The sequence below is a fragment of the Eschrichtius robustus genome, chromosome 13 (assembly GCF_028021215.1).
Source record: "Eschrichtius robustus isolate mEscRob2 chromosome 13, mEscRob2.pri, whole genome shotgun sequence".
Classification (NCBI taxonomy): Eukaryota; Metazoa; Chordata; class Mammalia; order Artiodactyla; family Eschrichtiidae; genus Eschrichtius; species Eschrichtius robustus.
In genome coordinates this window covers 8,786,927-8,803,610 of record NC_090836.1, presented here as the reverse complement: position 1 = coordinate 8,803,610, position 16,684 = coordinate 8,786,927, and the positions used below count along the sequence as shown (strand labels likewise).

At 35.7% G+C, this 16,684-nt stretch overlaps 1 protein-coding gene across 5 annotated transcripts; it reads left to right on the top strand.

Annotated features, from left to right (window-relative positions):
• Positions 1-4,439: 4,439 nt before the first annotated feature.
• CLEC7A (C-type lectin domain containing 7A) lies at positions 4,440-15,871 on the top strand. 5 transcript variants are annotated; one of them, XM_068560549.1, is made up of 6 exons: positions 4,742-4,890; positions 6,262-6,360; positions 7,381-7,518; positions 8,599-8,750; positions 10,121-10,239; positions 15,433-15,871. In XM_068560549.1, the coding sequence occupies exons 2-6, from the start codon at positions 6,327-6,329 to the stop codon at positions 15,563-15,565; spliced, it is 576 nt and encodes a 191-aa protein (XP_068416650.1). In that variant the 5' UTR covers positions 4,742-4,890; positions 6,262-6,326; the 3' UTR covers positions 15,566-15,871. The 5 variants fall into 5 exon arrangements, with proteins under 5 accessions (XP_068416655.1, XP_068416650.1, XP_068416653.1 ...); XM_068560551.1 differs by lacking the exon at positions 4,742-4,890 and adding an exon at positions 6,018-6,115; XM_068560552.1 differs by lacking the exon at positions 7,381-7,518.
• Positions 15,872-16,684: the final 813 nt, after the last annotated feature.

The window sequence follows — 16,684 nt, the reverse complement described above, 5'->3', positions numbered from 1 at the left end:
AGGTGAAATTTGAAGATTTTTTTTTTGAAATTTGTGAACATAAGTAGGGAAGTTATTTGAAATGTTGCTATCTCCTGAAGACTTACATTTTCTTCTTCTACAATGGTTCTTAAGTGAATGCTTAGTTTGTTTTTAATAATCTTGTTTTCTATTTAATTCATTTATTTCTATATATTCATATATTTATTTCTCTTTATTCATTTATTTATATAAAAATTTCCAAAAAGTCACATTGGACTTATGCCTCAGGATCTCCTGTGCTTCCTTTCTTGGTGTAACATTCATTCTGGTAAACTTACCAAAATAGATATTTATTTGGGAAGGATGTTATTTTTGAGACTTAATTCTGGGAGCAAACACTACCGTTAACAACAGTTTTACATATGTAGAAATGAGAGCATGCCCAGGCTAATTCAGCTGTACTGAATGCAGTTCTTTAAGTTGTTTTATTGGTGCAATATTCAATCTAACTCGATTCAGTTTATTGTATTTTTAGTTTATAAAATGTGTTTTCACTTCTAAGAACTTTTCTCAGATTTCTCATTTTTCTTTGAAGAAAAAACTTGCTGTATAAATGCAATTTTTCATTAAATCTCACTGAGAATGTGAATTCGTTGTTATTTGCTGGGTTTTGTTTGTTGTTTGGTTGGTTAGATTGGTTTGTTTTTCACCTGTTTCTTACATTACTTTTTAACCAGGGGTATTTTTTTCAGAATGTGCAAACTGTCTTTCCCCACCCCCTCCTGCCGTCTTTTTTTTTTTAATTTGCTGCACCTCGAGGCTTGCTTGCGGGATCTTAGTTCTCCGACCAGGGATCTAACCCAGCTCCTGCAGTGAAAGTGCTGTGTCCTAACCACTGGACCGTCAGGGAATTCCCCCTCCTGCCTTTTAAAATGCTGAGGGTTTATTTTTCCTAGTTTGTCAATGATTTGTGTAATCACTGTTTAATTGTTTTAGTCCTGGACAAAAGAGAAGGCTAAAGTTTACATTCACTGAAAATTTTCTTTGATAACTTAGAGAGTCAGTTGTTTTTGTAGGATTGTGATTAAATAGAGGACGGCAGTCAAAGAAAATAAAAGTTATTACATAAAGGTTCTCCCATTGTGCGTGGGTGGTCTGAATCAATAGTAAAAAGCTTTTTATTACTGCCTAGAAGGTGCTCCCCTCATTCCTGTTCTCTAGTTCTACTTAGTTGACTGACCTTTCTTCCTTAAGCCAATTTATTCACTCTGAGAAAAAAATCCCTTGCTTTCCAGCTCTCCTCTGCTTTCCCAAGGGCTGCATTATCGAACTGGATGTCTGATGGAGGTCGAGATTAGATCCACACCACTATCTTGTGTCCGTGAAAAGTTAGTAAAACTTTTGTGGCAGGCTAGGTAAGAGGGTGAATTTTATTTTTTTCCATTGACCTCTCTTCCATTTTGATATGTATTAATGAGAACTGTAGAACTCTCGGAACAGAACAAATCCATCCAAACCTTTGCACTAAGACATTTGACAAACTCTAACATGGCTTCTAGTAGTTTAAGGCTGTGTCCGGGAATGATCCCAGATCCGTTTAAAATGCCTGCCTGAGAAAGTTCATTGCTGCCAGGAGAATTTACTGTTTGTTCGTGAGAGAGTGGCATGGACATATGTACACTACCAAATGTAAAACCGATAGCTGGTGGGAAGCAGCTGCATCGTAGGGGGAGATCAGCTCGGTGCTTTGGGACCACCTAGAAGGGTGGGATAGGGAGGGTGGGAGGGAGACACAAGAGGGAAGGGATATGGGGATATATGTGTATGTATAGCTGATTCACTTTGTTATAAAGCAGAAACTAACACACCATTGTAAAGCAATTATACTCCAATAAAGATGTTAAAAAACAAAACAAAACACATACACAAAAAAATAAAATAAAATAAAAATAAAATCCTCTCTCTGCCCTTTGAGGTGTAAAGCTACCACCTAAAACTTGCCTCAGGGTCCTGAGAGCCATCTCTGAAAGCAAACACTCAGGGAATTAGTTAGGGAGATAACCTGCCCTCTCCCAGTCCCCATGGGAGGGTAGGGCCCTAGCTTCAATGGGGCACAACCTTGCTTCAATACGCAACACTGTCTCCGGTCCAAAGGAAGAAGAAGCTTGTTTTTCTTCCGGAGAAGCACCAATGAACAAATCCACATGGTCTAGTCACATGGATTAACCCTCTTAATACCACTCAGTGCCTTTCCCTTAGCACAGCCCAGCCTTTAAAAAGTCACTAGTCTTTTGTTTTGGGGAAGTTGAGTTCAGTTTATGCTGGGCCCTCTTCTCTGTTGTAATCGTATTACTGAAGGAAATCTGTCCTCACTGCTTTTTTTTTTTTTTTTTAACATCTTTATTAGAGTATAGTTGCTTTACAATGCTGTGTTAATTGCTGCTGTATAACAAAGTGAATCACCATATGTATACATATATCCCCATATCCCCTCCCTCTTGCATCTCCCTCCCACCCTCCCTATCCCACCCCTCTAGGTGGTCACAAAGCACCGAGCTGATCTCCCTGTGCTATGCAGCTGCTTCCCACTAGCTATCTATTTTACATTTGGTAGTATATATAAGTCCATGCCACTCTCTCACTTCGTCCCAGCTTACCCTTCCCCCTCCCCGTGTCCCTAGGTCCATTCTCTACATCTGCATCTTTATTCCTATCCTGCCCCTAGGTTCTTCAGAACCTTTTTTTTTTTTTTTTTTAGATTCCATATATATGTGTTAGCATATGGTATTTGTTTTTCTCTTTCTGACTTAATTCACTCTGTAGGACAGACTCTAGGTCCATCCACCTCACTACAAATAACTCAGTTTCGTTTCTTTTCATGGCTGAGGAATATTCCATTGTATATATGTGCCACATCTTCTTTATCCATTCATCTGTCTACGGACACTTAGGTTGCTTCCATGTCCTGGCCATTGTAAATAATGCTGCAATGAACATTGTGGTACATGACTCTTTTTGAATTATGGTTTTCTCAGGGTGTATGTCCAGTAGTGGGATTGCTGGGTGATACGGTAGTTCTCTTTTCAGTTTTTTAAGGAACCTCCATACTGTTCTCCATAGAGGCTGTATCAATTTACATTTAATGAGTGTCTGGTTTTATCTTTTACAACAGCCAGTTGTCTCTTCCACTCTTCTTGCTTTGAAGTATTGTGAACAGATGGGTACCTCTCTAGTTTCTAGCAATGATAAATGTTTTTCCATATCTCATTAACTTGGGTATTACTGTGGAAATTGGCAAAGAGGAAACATTAAGCATTTAACATAGTATTTCAGTTCCAGAATTCTCCATAAGCTGTTACTTGCAATATAAGTGTACAGAATGGTGAAGGGGGCAGGGTAGCATAACAGAAAAGATCATGAGTTTTGCAGTAAGAGGGGACTTTGGTTTGATTCCTTGCTTCAATATTTTTATTAGTTTCTTAAAACTGAGCAAGGGAGTAAAATTTCCGTGTCTCAGTTTTGTCATTTGAAAATAGGACTAAACAACAAGGTCCTACAGTCTAGCACAGGGAACTGTATTGAATATCTTGTAATAAACCATAAGGAAAAGAATATGAAAAATATATATCTGAATCACTTTGCTGTACACCAGAAACTAACACAACATTGTAAGTCAACTATACTTAAAAAAGAAAATAGGAGTAATAGTGCCTATCTCATAGACTTGTTGGAAAACTGAGATTGTATGAGAAAACATGTGCAATGGATAGTACTTAGTTCATAGTCATTGTTGAAGAAATAATTTTCTACTTTGTATTATAAATCTCTGACAAGCCCCAAAGAGATTTGTTTCCTCTCTCTGTTGTTACAACAATGTACCTCCTTATGGTATCCTTCATGAACCTATCTGTGGGTTTCCTCTTTTACTCAATTTGCTTCTTCACAGGTATCATTTATCCTTTTATCCCCACCTCCTGTCAATTGAAAAGATGGGCATTTGATACATGTTTACTGAAAGAGCAGTACATGAATAAATGAATGAATGAACAGTTGTAACAAAGTATTGGTGAACTCAAGGGACCAAAATTGTTTTAAGTTTACATAGGCCAAGTCAATTAATGATGTCCAGTTCGGTTGTGAGAATAATGAAAGCAGCATAAGACATTAATGGTTTCATTTTTCTTATGTTTGATCTGAAACAAAGATCTATCTATTGTGCTACCTTATAATTCTCTTAAGAATCATCAGTCTCAAAAACAGGATCTAAAGATACCAATGGGAAATTACCAGAGCATATTTTTCATTTCCTGCTTTTGGGTATCTGGTTGGACTGCTTAAGCTCAACTTGCTAAAGCCTAGTAAATGCCTCCCCCACATGACTTGACTCATAGGTCCTCTTTTGCCCACAGGCATTTGTCTTCGGAGAAGAGGAGAAAGAGCTCTCGTTTGCTGAGGCAACTCAGGAACTCAATCGAACAATGGAATTCCATTCTTCCATAGGAAATTTGGATGAAGATGGATATACTCAATTAGACTTCAGCTCTTGCAATATCATCAGGAAATCTGTGGTCTCAGAGAAAGGTATATTTTTTTCTTTCTGACTTCAACATTTACATTCTTATCAACTAAAACTGGAAGTGGAAAAAATTGGAGAGACTTGCGATTTGTCGGGCTTTTATTAATATATTGTAAAAGGTTTTCAGACGTCACTGAAGGTAATTTGAATGTGCACTAAGACTTTTGGTAACCATTCAGCGACTAATCATTAGTAAAGCTGACCCTTGAACACATGGGTTTGAACGGCGCAGGTCCACTTATACATGGATGTTTTTCAAAAGTAAATACTACAGTACTACACGATCTGCTGTTGGTTGAATCCATGGATTCCAAACTGTGGATATGGAAGAACTGAGATACAGAGGGCCAACTGTAAGTTATATGGGGATTTTTGACTTTGGGGAGGGGCGGTGCCCCTAATCCCTGTGTCATTCAAGGGTCAACTGTGTTTAATTATTATGATGATAGAAAATACTCACAATTTCTCTGTTCTATAGGGACAGACACTTCAAAAATAAGGAGTTGGTAATAAGTGTGATGAAATGCAAAGCTGAAAGAATTTCAATAGGAGTGACTTGTTTATTTGACAGAAAAGAGTAAATTGCAGAATGGAGGTCAAGGAAACAAAGAAGTGTATATGAACAACATCAGGATATTGGAGATAAGAATGAGAAGAATGAAAAGATGGAAAAAACAACTTGTGATTTTATGGAGAAGGCCAAAGGGAAGTCAGAAGTCATAGGGTTTAGAATCCTGAGTCTGTTTTTGTGTGTGTGTGTGGTAATGAGATTGATTTGGAAATTTTTTTTTTTTTAAACAAAAGGGAGTTCTTTGTATACCAGTGAAGAAATATATATGTATTAGACAAAAAGATCCCATTATCAGGACATGAGTCTTAGACATAACGTAAAAGAGGTGAAATCTGGAGAAGGGCATTAAAAGATTTCTCTCTTCACTGAATGAGCAATTTAATCGCCTCTATGATTCCCCTATTTGACAATTCTCTGAAATACTCTTATTGCTTATTCTCAGTTTTTAAGTGGTGATAGTAATATAAAGCGAATTTCCTGTTATCAAGAGATTATTCACAGGTTTTGATGGCAGAATTTACTCTCTTCTGCTTTCTGTTTATTCCCATTGCACAATTATTTTCCTCTTGTCACTTATGCAATTCTTTTCTTGGGCAACCTGATGGGGAAGAGCGGAAAAACTAGATGATGCAAGAGGTAGGGAGGCATGTGTATGTTTATAGATGTGTGTGGACAAATTGTGTTACCTATAATGTGTTAGTAGTCCCTAAACTAGGTACTTTTACATATGTTAACTTAATGCCCACAATAATCCTTTGATGTATTATTAACCTAATTTTTCACAAAGAGAAATGGAAAAACAGAGGAAGTAATTTGCCCAAGGATGTGCAAGAAATAAGTGAAAGGGGAAGATTACCCTTAGTAACCAGAATTATTTCTGCTATATTAAGCTATCTCTTCTAAGAATAGGTAGAATTTCTGGAATCCTGGCACTGTCAAGAACTATAGACATCAATGTGGAGCTGAACTTAGGAGTGCATAGATATCAAGTTTCAGAACCTGAAGAGGTATGCTAAAGGTGGAGAAAAATTCAGACTAATCCTAGATGAGTAGCTTATCTGGGTATCAGATTTTGATGAATTGTAGAATTGAAGTGCTCTGTGATCCATCATCCAATTTCTTTATTCAATTTCTGCTCCCTATGGCGCCTCAGGATTTTGTGCTGCATCCCCTCGTTGGCGTCCCATTGCTGTGACTTTGGGAATTTTATGCTTGGTAATGCTGGTGATAACTGTGGTCCTGTGTACCATGGGTGAGTATTGGTGGGAGAGATTAACAACAGATATTTAATAAGCATTTATACTGTTCCAGGCACTCTTTTAAGAGCGTAACATAATCTAATTGAATCTGTATATTGACCCTATTGAATTGGCGCTATTAGTTCTCATTTTATTTCTAGGGTCATAAACTAGTTATTGGTAGGACCATGATTAGAAATTTGGGTGGTCTGTCTTAAAAACTCATACTCTTAACTGCATGCTCTCCTTGAATAGCTGGTTTCAAAGCTATGGAATTCCTAGGATAAGTTAATGAAAGCAAACCAGCGGAGGTAAAGAAGGAAGTACAATTGGTGCTTATCTTCCTAACGAAATAAATTCTCTAAAGAGACTATAAACTATTTTTTATGTCTCATGATTTAAGGAAATTGTTTTATACCTGATCTTTAATCTAAACTCCTTTGGATAATATCAGGAAACACCTGAGGCACTTATCAAATACTAACTAGTTATTTTGTGACGGATGAATAAATTTCCATAGATTTTATTGTTCATGCATTCAAAATTGAATAAAGTATTATTGTACCTTCAAAGAGGCTATATGAAAGATTTCTTAAATAGGTAAGTGTTTATTGAGTACATTCTATGTTATAGGCACCAGGCAGGTTCTCAAGGGACTCTCATTTTTAAATAATAGAAGAAAGATAGAAGACTTATTACTCTTTCAAATCTATCATAGTACCAATTGACTGTATTCCATTTACCTCTCACTTTCCCCTCATACTCGTTCTCCATCTGCTTCATTTTTCTCTTTTGTATTAAACCTTCTTCATGGAAGTTATTTCTTTTTTCTATATATTTAATCTATCATCTATTATATCTATCTATCTATCTATCATCTAACTTTACCTCTCCATCAGCAATGTATTATCTATCACTAATCAAGTATGTAACCCTTTACATTCCAACAAAAATATGGGTTTGGGGATTTTAATTCTCAAACATAGCAAAATGACTTTTTCTTCTGTAATTACTATTGTTGTTGGTATACGAAGCTATCTGGAGATCCAGTTCAGGGAGCAACCTGTTGAAGAATAACAGCTTTCAATCAAGAAATAAAGAGAACCACAGTCAACCCACACAATCGTCTTTAGAAAGGAATATGGCTCCTACCAAGGCTCTCACGACCACAGGCAAGGCAGAATTAAAAGATTAATAAAGTCCTTGATTCAGAAGGGTTAATTATTGGTGCTAAGGTTTGGAGCAAGGGATGAAGGAAGTACTTTTACGTGTGGTGATTGTGCATCCAAGGAAAGCCCACAGCAGTATTGTCCCAGTAAAATACGTCCCCTGTCATATATAAAGTGATATCATAAATACTTATGAACTTAGTTGAATCTCCAACTTAGTTGGATTTTTTAAAAATCAGTAACTAATTTATCACAGGCTATGTATTTAGGCTAATAGGAGATTGTATAATTTGATGTGAAGGAACAAAAAGTGTTCTCATCCCTTAGGGAATTGACATTTTAAAGTGATATAGTTAAAATAGGAAATAGGACATCAGAAAAGAAAAACGGATAGAAAAAGGAAAGAAGGGAAAGTGTTGCTAAGAATTAAACATTTACAAAGGAAATAAACCTAATAGATATGTTTCTGAAAACCCTGGTTAAATTTGTTTTTCTTTAATCATGCAAGTTCATTTATTTAATTACAATTTTATATACACTAAACTTCAATTTCTAATTGCATCATTATTGACTATGACAATATTTTGACTTCAATTTTCCATCTCTGGACACCTACCTCCTCACTATTTGTATCACATTACTCTATAATGTGAATGATTGCTCTTATACTTTTCTTATTTGGAAAATTGCATTCTGAAATGGATCTCACACTTGTAAAATAAGTTAACATGAAATTACTGTGTAGCTCAGTGATTGATTTTGAATTGATTTATTAGTTATCATGGAGAAAAGGAGTTCTGGTCTGACTTTGAAGGAATGGAAGACAAGTCAAGAAGGAAAGGAGGGTTCACTGTCTAAAACACTGTTTATAGCCACTCAATTCATTTTTTAATTGTAAACGAAGAAGGGGTTTTAATGTAGTCTCTTCTGTAAGGTTGTGTCCATACAGTTTGAATTGAAAATGAAATCTATTAATGGTAATTCATTGATTATTTATTAAGTGTCCTTAGGATGCATGGTACTTGCACTGAAAGAGGGAATTGGTATAGTATGAATCTCACTGTATTTATCTTTTATTTCCAGGAGTTCTTTCTAGCTCTTGTCCCCCCAACTGGATCACACATCAGAATAGCTGTTATCTATTTAGCACATCATTAGATTCCTGGGATACAAGTAAAAGACGGTGCTTTCAACTGGGCTCTAATCTCCTGAAGATAGACAGCTTAAAAGAGTTGGTAAGTGTGGATTTCAGTTATAATTATCTGTGGTCTATACTGAACAGAAAAATAGAGGTGGGTTCCAGGTAATGATGATTTTCCCTAAAAGAAAGTCATTTTACATATTCTCCATATTTATAATAATAGCATACATTAAGTGAGTAAAGTGCATAATATATGCTTCTCTTTTTAATTAATTAATTAAAATATGAACACATTTTACTTTAAAATAAATCCTTTAAGCACAACTCCGAGTTGACTGTAATAGTCAGGCCACTACTCATTTTTGTGGGTTTGGATTTCAGGTCGTAAATGTGGTGGAATGAAATAGAAAAATCTTCCCCATGTTATCATAATTATCAAGAAAAACAGCAGCTATGATAATATATATTTATAAATCATTTACTCCTTGCAAGATACTAGGAAAGGCAAAGAGGTTTAAAAAGTAGGCTTGTTTTAGCAATGCTCAAATAATTTGTAAGAAAATAGAAACAACTCAGCTATTAAAAGTAAAATATCTCATACTGGCAACAAATGCCATAGAAATTCAGAGACAGATCCCCGCTGACATAAAAATTTCACAGAAAAAGTGCAACTTACTATGCATCTTGAATGATGGATAGAACTCCGATGAGCTATGAGAAGGGGTTAATAGTCAGGAAACATTCTATACTACAAATCTAAACAATCTATAACTTCTATACTTACTTTTACTACTCCATTTTTTGGTTTCTATTCTGTCTTACCGAACAGTTATAGTTTACACAAAAATTAATGGAAGTAGATGTATGACTAAAAAAAGAGCATAAGACTGGAAGTCTGTCTGGCTTTTAGACCTTCCTGTAATTGCCGCTATGTTGTGCTATATTTGTCAACAATTCAAATATGATCTTTAACCCCCAGATTACTTATGCATAACTCATGCAGTGGGACTAAACTACTTTAAAATTGTCATCTAGCTCTGAGAAGCATTTCTTGACAAAGGTCATGTAAATTTATATTTTCTATTAAAATTGTGGGGAAGATAGTGGCCTGTCATCCATGAACATTGCCTAGGATATTTTGTCTCCCTTGGATTTTGTCAGGTAGGTTGAATGCAGGCCGTACAATGTTGACATTAAGGATCTATTCTTTATTGGAAAATTAAACAATAACGACTCTGAAGAAATGAGATATGACTTTTGAGACACTCAGTGGCATTCAAGAATTGGCACTTCTGTCTAGGTTGATGCCAGTATATGTGTGCAACCCCCACCAAGGTGACTCAATCTCTGTTTCTCAAAATCTCTAAGAGTCTGTTTCTGTATCTTCTCTTTATCTCTATCATCTCTGTCTATCACACTGTCTCTCTCTCCTTGACTTGTATTTGCATTTATGTTTCCTTACAGGAATTTATATCTAGGCAAGTGTCTTCCCAACCTGACCATTCATTTTGGATAGGGCTTTCTCGCCGTCAGACTGAAGAACAATGGCTCTGGGACGATGGTTCAATGTTGTTGTCTAACTTGTAAGTATCTGGAGAGACAAAGCTTCATACTCTTCCTCAGAGAGGTGAGAACATGTCAGGCAGTTAAGAATCTGATCTGTTGGCCATAATAAGAAAGAGAGAGAAAAAGATACATAGTGATGGGGAGAGAGAAAGAGTGAGCCAGGAAAAAAAAAACAAACAAAAACAAGAGGGTAGAGGAGGACTTAAGAGTCACAAAGAGCTGAATGGCCATCTCGAGCTGTCAACACAAGTGCTCCCTCAGCTTTCTTACTAGGAGGGCATGTGTTTGAAGCTCCCCAGGAAGGAGCAATCACTGTGACTCAGTGTAAAACTGTGCTTAAGAGCAGTGCTTTGAAGTCAGTTCTCAGGTTGAGTCAATGACTGGCCCACTCATTGTGTGAGACTGGATGAGTTCCTTAATCTAACTGCACCCCTCTTTCTGCATCTGTAAATGAGAATAAAAATAGTACATACCTCTTAGGATTTTGAGATAAAAGTAAAATCACTTAGCACAGCATCTTGCACATAGTAAATGTGTGATACATGCTATTATTATTAATTTGAAAAGCAACTACATTTCACATTTTATAAAGCTCTTTTAGACATATGCACATTTGCATGATTATAAATTTTTCCTCATTGTATGTGTACGCACTAATATACACACGATGAAGAAGAATTTACATATGGAGACTTATTATGAGGAATAAGCTCACACATGATTATGAAGACTGAGAAATCCGACAATCTGCTGTCTGCAAGCTGGATAACCAGGAAATCATGTAGTGTATGAGCTTCAGTCCAAGTATGAAGGGCTTAAAACCAGGGGAGCCAATGGCGTAAAACCCAGTGCCAGAGCAGGAGAGGGTGAGATGAGATGAGATGTCGCCACTCACACAGTGAGGCAGGAAGAGAGGAACAAATTTCTGCTTCTGCCTTTTTGTTCTATTTAGGCCCTCAATGGATTGGATGATGCCCAACCACACTGGGGAGTGAAGTCTAGTTTACTGAGTCTAGTTCACTGATTCAAATGACACACTTGAAAATAATGTTTGATCTGGCTGTGGCTAGTAAAGTTGACACATGAAATTAACTCTCACAAAGTGTTGAAGTCTTCCTCACTGCAGTTGGCATTCATTTTTTCTTTAATATCTGCAGAATATGAAATTATATTCCCCTTTTCAATTTCTATTATTGGTGTGTGTATGTGTATTTGCGTATGTGTGTGTGTGTGTGCTTTCTTCTTTCTTTTCTTTTCTTCTTTTAATCAATCTCATTGGGTGTAGTTTTCAAAGAAAGAACTTGTGGCTGTGTTGATTCTTTCTCCCTCTGTGTCTTTTTTTCTCTCTTTTTTTCCCATTAATTTTGGTTTTCACCTTTATTATTTCTTTCCATTCAATTTCTTTGTGTTGATTTTGCTACTTTTTCTCTGACTTCTTGTGTGGACTCATGAAGTTCATCCTTTTTTTTCCTCAAAAAAAAAAGACGTACATTTAAGGCTATAATTTTAGTGTATTTTCATTTTCATTCAGTTCAAAATACTTTCTAATTTTCATTGTGAGTTGTTCTTTGGCCAATGAGTTACTTAGAAATGTGTTTCTTAATTTAGAAATATCTGTGTGTTTATAGTTATCCTTTTGTTTTAGGTTTTAGCTTAGTTCCATTGTGGTCAGAGAACATACTCAGTGTGATTGCAGTTCTCTGGTTTTTGGGTTTTGGGGTTTTGTTTGTTTGTTTCTTTGGCCACACCATGCAGCGCAGCTTGCAGGATCTTACTTCCCCGACCAGGGATTGAACCCAGGCCCTCAGCAGTGAAAATGCTGAGTCCTGACCACTGGACCACCAGGGATTTCACAGTTCTCTTGTTTTTATTTGCTTCGTCTTCCCATACTGAGAGAATTACAATAAAATCTTCTACAGTAATTCTACTCACAATTCTGTAAACATTTTTTTTAAAAATAATTTTATTTTATTGATTTATTTTTGGCTGTGTTGGGTCTTCGTTTCTGTGCGAGGGCTTTCTCTAGTTGCGGCAAGCGGGGGCCACTCTTCATCGTGGTGCGCAGGCCTCTCACTATCGCAGCCTCTCATTGCGGAGCACAGGCTCCAGGCACGCAGGCTCAGTAGTTGTGGCTCACGGGCGTAGTTGCTCCGCGGCACGTGGGATCTTCCCAGACCAGGGCTCGAACCCGTGTCGCCTGCATTGGCAGGCAGATTCTCAACCACTGCGCCACCAGGGAAGCCCCTGTAAACATTTTTGTTGATGTGTTGAAGCCATATTATTAGGCACATATAGTTTAGAATTGTTATATCTTGCAGGCTCAGGCTCATTCAATGTACTTTTTCTTTCCTTTCTTTCCTCTTTTTTGAATTTTTTAAAAATTGTTCCACCTTTTCTTAATGTTAATTTAGAATTTACTTTTTAACTAATTTTAGCAGTTACTCTAGAGATTTCCACATATGGTCTTCATTCATCGAAGTCTAATATTAATTGGCCTTTTCATGTTTTTCCTGGGCACTATAAAATATTAGAGTATTTCTTTACTCTGTGTACTCCCTCCCCAAATTACATGCTATTATTTTTGTGTATTTTAACTCTGGCCCATATTTTCCCACATTTTAGTATCTCTAAAATTGGCATATGTCTTACAACTGCTGGTCTTTTCTAATCATTGCCATCCTGCACTAAAATTGAGCTCTGTCAAAGCTTAGCATTTGTTTCTGCCAGTCAAAGAGGAGCACCACAAACCTGAGACTACTTAAATTAAACACTCCAGTAGGGGTTTTGTATATATATGTGTGTGTGTGTGTGTGTGTGTGTGTGTGTGTGTGTGTGTGTATACTGTTATCATGGGTTCAGACAGAAAAATTGTATGAGTAGCAGCTTGTGGCTCAACATCATAGGGGGTATAATTTTTTCCTCCCACCTTCCACCTGGTGGCAAGATTGAGAAACGCACTTTTCATTGTTACTCTTTTTTGTTTGGCAGTTTTATTTTTCATTTACTCCTGCACCAAAATAGTCCTTTGTTTTCCAGCTTCTGCAGGGTTTTCTGTTAAATTCCCATCTTGAATGCATTTATTTCACAGAATTAAATAAATGGTACACCAATGGTTGATGGCATCTTGGATTCAATAAAAGTATAGCCCTAGAAAACAATATAGATTTATGCAGTCAGTTTATTAGATTTTCCCACATATTTACGGTTTTCATTGCTTCTTAATCCTCTCTGCCTCTCCTACCTTCCATTTTGAATCATTTTCTTAAATCTGAAGAATACTCTTTAGTATTTCCTTTAGAGTTGAAGTTTTAAGGTCAGATTTTCTGTGCTTGTCTAAAACTGTCTTTATTTCAACTTTTCTAAAAAATATTTTGAGTATAAAATTAGAAATTTGTAGGTTTTTTTCTTTCAAGCATTCAAAGATATTATTATAATGTATTCTATTTTTATTGTTGTTTTTGAAAAGTCAGCTATTTGAAAGTAATATATGTTTTAAATCTGATGTCTTTTTTCAGCTTTGAAAAGTTTTCAGCCACACTTGCTTCAGATGTTGCTTCCTTCCTGACTTTATTCCCTTCTTCTGGAATTCCAGTTAAATGTATTACAGACCCATTCACAATATCCTATATGTCTCATTTGCTTTTTCCTATATTTTTATCCTTTTTTTCTGTAACCTATGTATTTATTTCTCACCTATCTTCCAGTGCTTATTTTTCCTCATCTGTAGCTAAACTGCCATTGAAAGCCTCAGTTAAGCTTTTAATTTTGTTTGATGAATTTTTCAGTTTTACAATTTCTCAAATCTACCCAGTTACTATTTATAATTCCTAGCTTTCTTCTAACATTCTCAGTATTGTGTTTTAACTCCTAGAATACACTGTATAGTTGTTTTAACATTTGTGTCTGATAATACCAGTGTCATATACTCATTTGTATCGGTTTCTATTATCTTTTTCTTCTAATTTTTATTCATATTGATATGTCTGATTTTTTTTTTTTTTGATAATGCACTTAACATTATCTCTTAAATGTTTGTAGAATTAATTAGAAGTTTACAGAGAAGCGTTTCATTTGCTTCTGGCAAGCACCATCAGATATGAATAGTACAAACTGAGTATTATCACATTTTGATTTTAATACCACTTAACTATTTCACTTCCACTAGCCAAAGCACAGTGAATTTATTAACAAAGGATCTTGACAAAATGTATCTCCTACTTTTCTATAGCCCTTTGTCTTGTGTTTTCTTTTCTGTTTTAAAAAATGACTAGTGGACTCTCTAAAGTCATAAGAGTAGGTCCAAATTAACATTTTAATATGTAACTACTCATTGGTGACAGTAATTTAATCTGGCTCTGTACATACTCCAAAATCCCTTAGAGGTCAAGAAAATTTTTTGGAGAAGATCACTGGTCAGAATTCTCTCTGAGGCTGGATCAAAGTTGTTTCATGTCCTTAGTCTAGTTATTTCAATAGAAGAATTCTCTCAATCCTCCAACTCCAGGGCCAAGAAGAGATAGATGTACAGGATGAAAAGTACCAGACCATAGCTTTTACACTGAGGCTCAGTGATGCCCTTTGAGCTTGACTAAATAATTAACACTGTTCCTTTAGGAGACTAAAGAGCAAGTAGAACAGAGCCATGCTTCTATTTACCCATGGTAGTTCTCATAATCGTCTCTCATTATATTGCAATACAATGCAAACTTCAGGATACATTAAAAATATAGGGTTGTTTGAACTGCCTTTAAATGGCTTTGATATCAATGATTCTTCACTTAGTTCTAAATAACTTTATCAGGAACGTTTCAACTTGGTCTACTCACTAAACATACCCAATAATATTTTCGCTAAGCTGTTGCTTCATTTAATAAACATACGTCTAGGTAAAAGGTTAAAAGAGAAGTAAAGAACTGTCTATAGAACGTTAAATAGTTTTTCTTTTTTGTCAGTTTTATTTAATTTTATGCAACTAGTAGTATTTCTTAAAATTTTTTTGAGTCATTTTTATGCCTTAGTAATGAAGGTTATTTTGTTACTACTGGAAACAAATAGAATCTAAATTCAAGTTTCCTTTTTCAATGATATGTACACTTCAGAAACTCTTTTCACCAATATCCTTACCAATTTATTTCAGCACTGTGGAGACAGTGGACAACATTCCTTATGCTTGTTCTATACAATTACCTTATTGTATTTTATTTTGACAGGTTTCAAATCAGAAGAACAGCTACCAAACAAGACCCATCTCACAGTTGTGTATGGATTCATGTGTCAGTCATTTACGACCAACTTTGTAGTAGGCCTTCATACAGTATTTGTGAGAAGAAGCTGTCAATATAACGGTGGGGATGTCGCCATGGAGCAGCAGAGAGAAATATGTAAGATAGTAAGGAGGGCAGAAAACAACATGTTTACGACCAAAAGCATCATAAAAAATCATCCAATTCCATCTCTTTTTTTTCTCAAATAGCCGAGAGAATATGTCTGCCATATCTCTAAGAGAATCTTGTATAATGTGAAATTGTAGGGAATCTGCTGTTATAAGAAAGCTTTCTCCTTTTTAAATACTATCAATCAAAAAAAGATCTGATAATGAATATAAAAAAGTAACTGTCCTATTGACAGAGGTCTTAACATTTTGTAATGCAAAACATGTTTTATTACTTTTTATGATTACCTTTTTGCAGTTTTCAGCAATTCCTCAGGAATTAATTACTGTAAAAAGGTATTATTGGAACATAACTAAGTTCCCTCATATGAGGATTTGTCTCTTTCTTATTTTCTTTTAAACTTTCCCATTGGTGCTATTTATATTTCCACTGGGGATTTCCGTATTACTGGAGAGGCATTTACAGCCTTCTTGTATTCATTAATATGTGAACAGAAATTGCATCACGTTCACTGGATTTTTCACTTTAAAATGGTTAATGTTATGCAAATTTCATTTTAATAAAAAATGTTAATTAAAGAAACTTTGGCCTTTAAATTATGTGCCATGTGTAATTAACACTATGTCTATTTGCCCTCTCCCCAAAAATGATGATGAATTTGGCCCTGGGGAGGAGGTAGTATAATAGGTAGTTTTGTGTTGAAGAATAGATTTTGGATCTTAAATATTTAAAAACCTAAGAGAAGAAGATAGAAATTTTTGGTGAGGTTGACTATTGTCTTTTAAGACACTAACTTGTGTTGTCACTGTCTGAAAAGAAATGTGGAAGGGCAAAGATAATTCAGGTTGAGAGTTAAATTAAGGCATAAAGTGGGATTTCGAAGCGATGCCATGCATTTAAATTTTGCTTTTGGTTTAATTGGGTCTCCTGTATCCTCCGAATGGAGTGGATGAGTTGAAGAAATCTTGATAATCAGGGAAATAATTCTGTGTGCTGAATGTCCAGCTGCACTTATCTAGACCAGACAGGTGAGCCAACAATAATCCATAACTTAAAGATAAAAGCACGA

What these genes read in the sequence shown, in the direction of transcription:
- CLEC7A (XM_068560549.1), top strand. Translation starts at nt 6,327, where the DNA reads ATGCTGGTGATAACTGTGGTCCTGTGTACCATGG. An exon ending in TGTGGTCCTGTGTACCATGG is followed by an intron (nt 6,361 to 7,380) that starts GTGAGTATTGGT and finishes TGGTATACGAAG; the next exon opens with CTATCTGGAGATCCAGTTCA. An exon ending in TCAATGTTGTTGTCTAACTT is followed by an intron (nt 10,240 to 15,432) that starts GTAAGTATCTGG and finishes TTATTTTGACAG; the next exon opens with GTTTCAAATCAGAAGAACAG.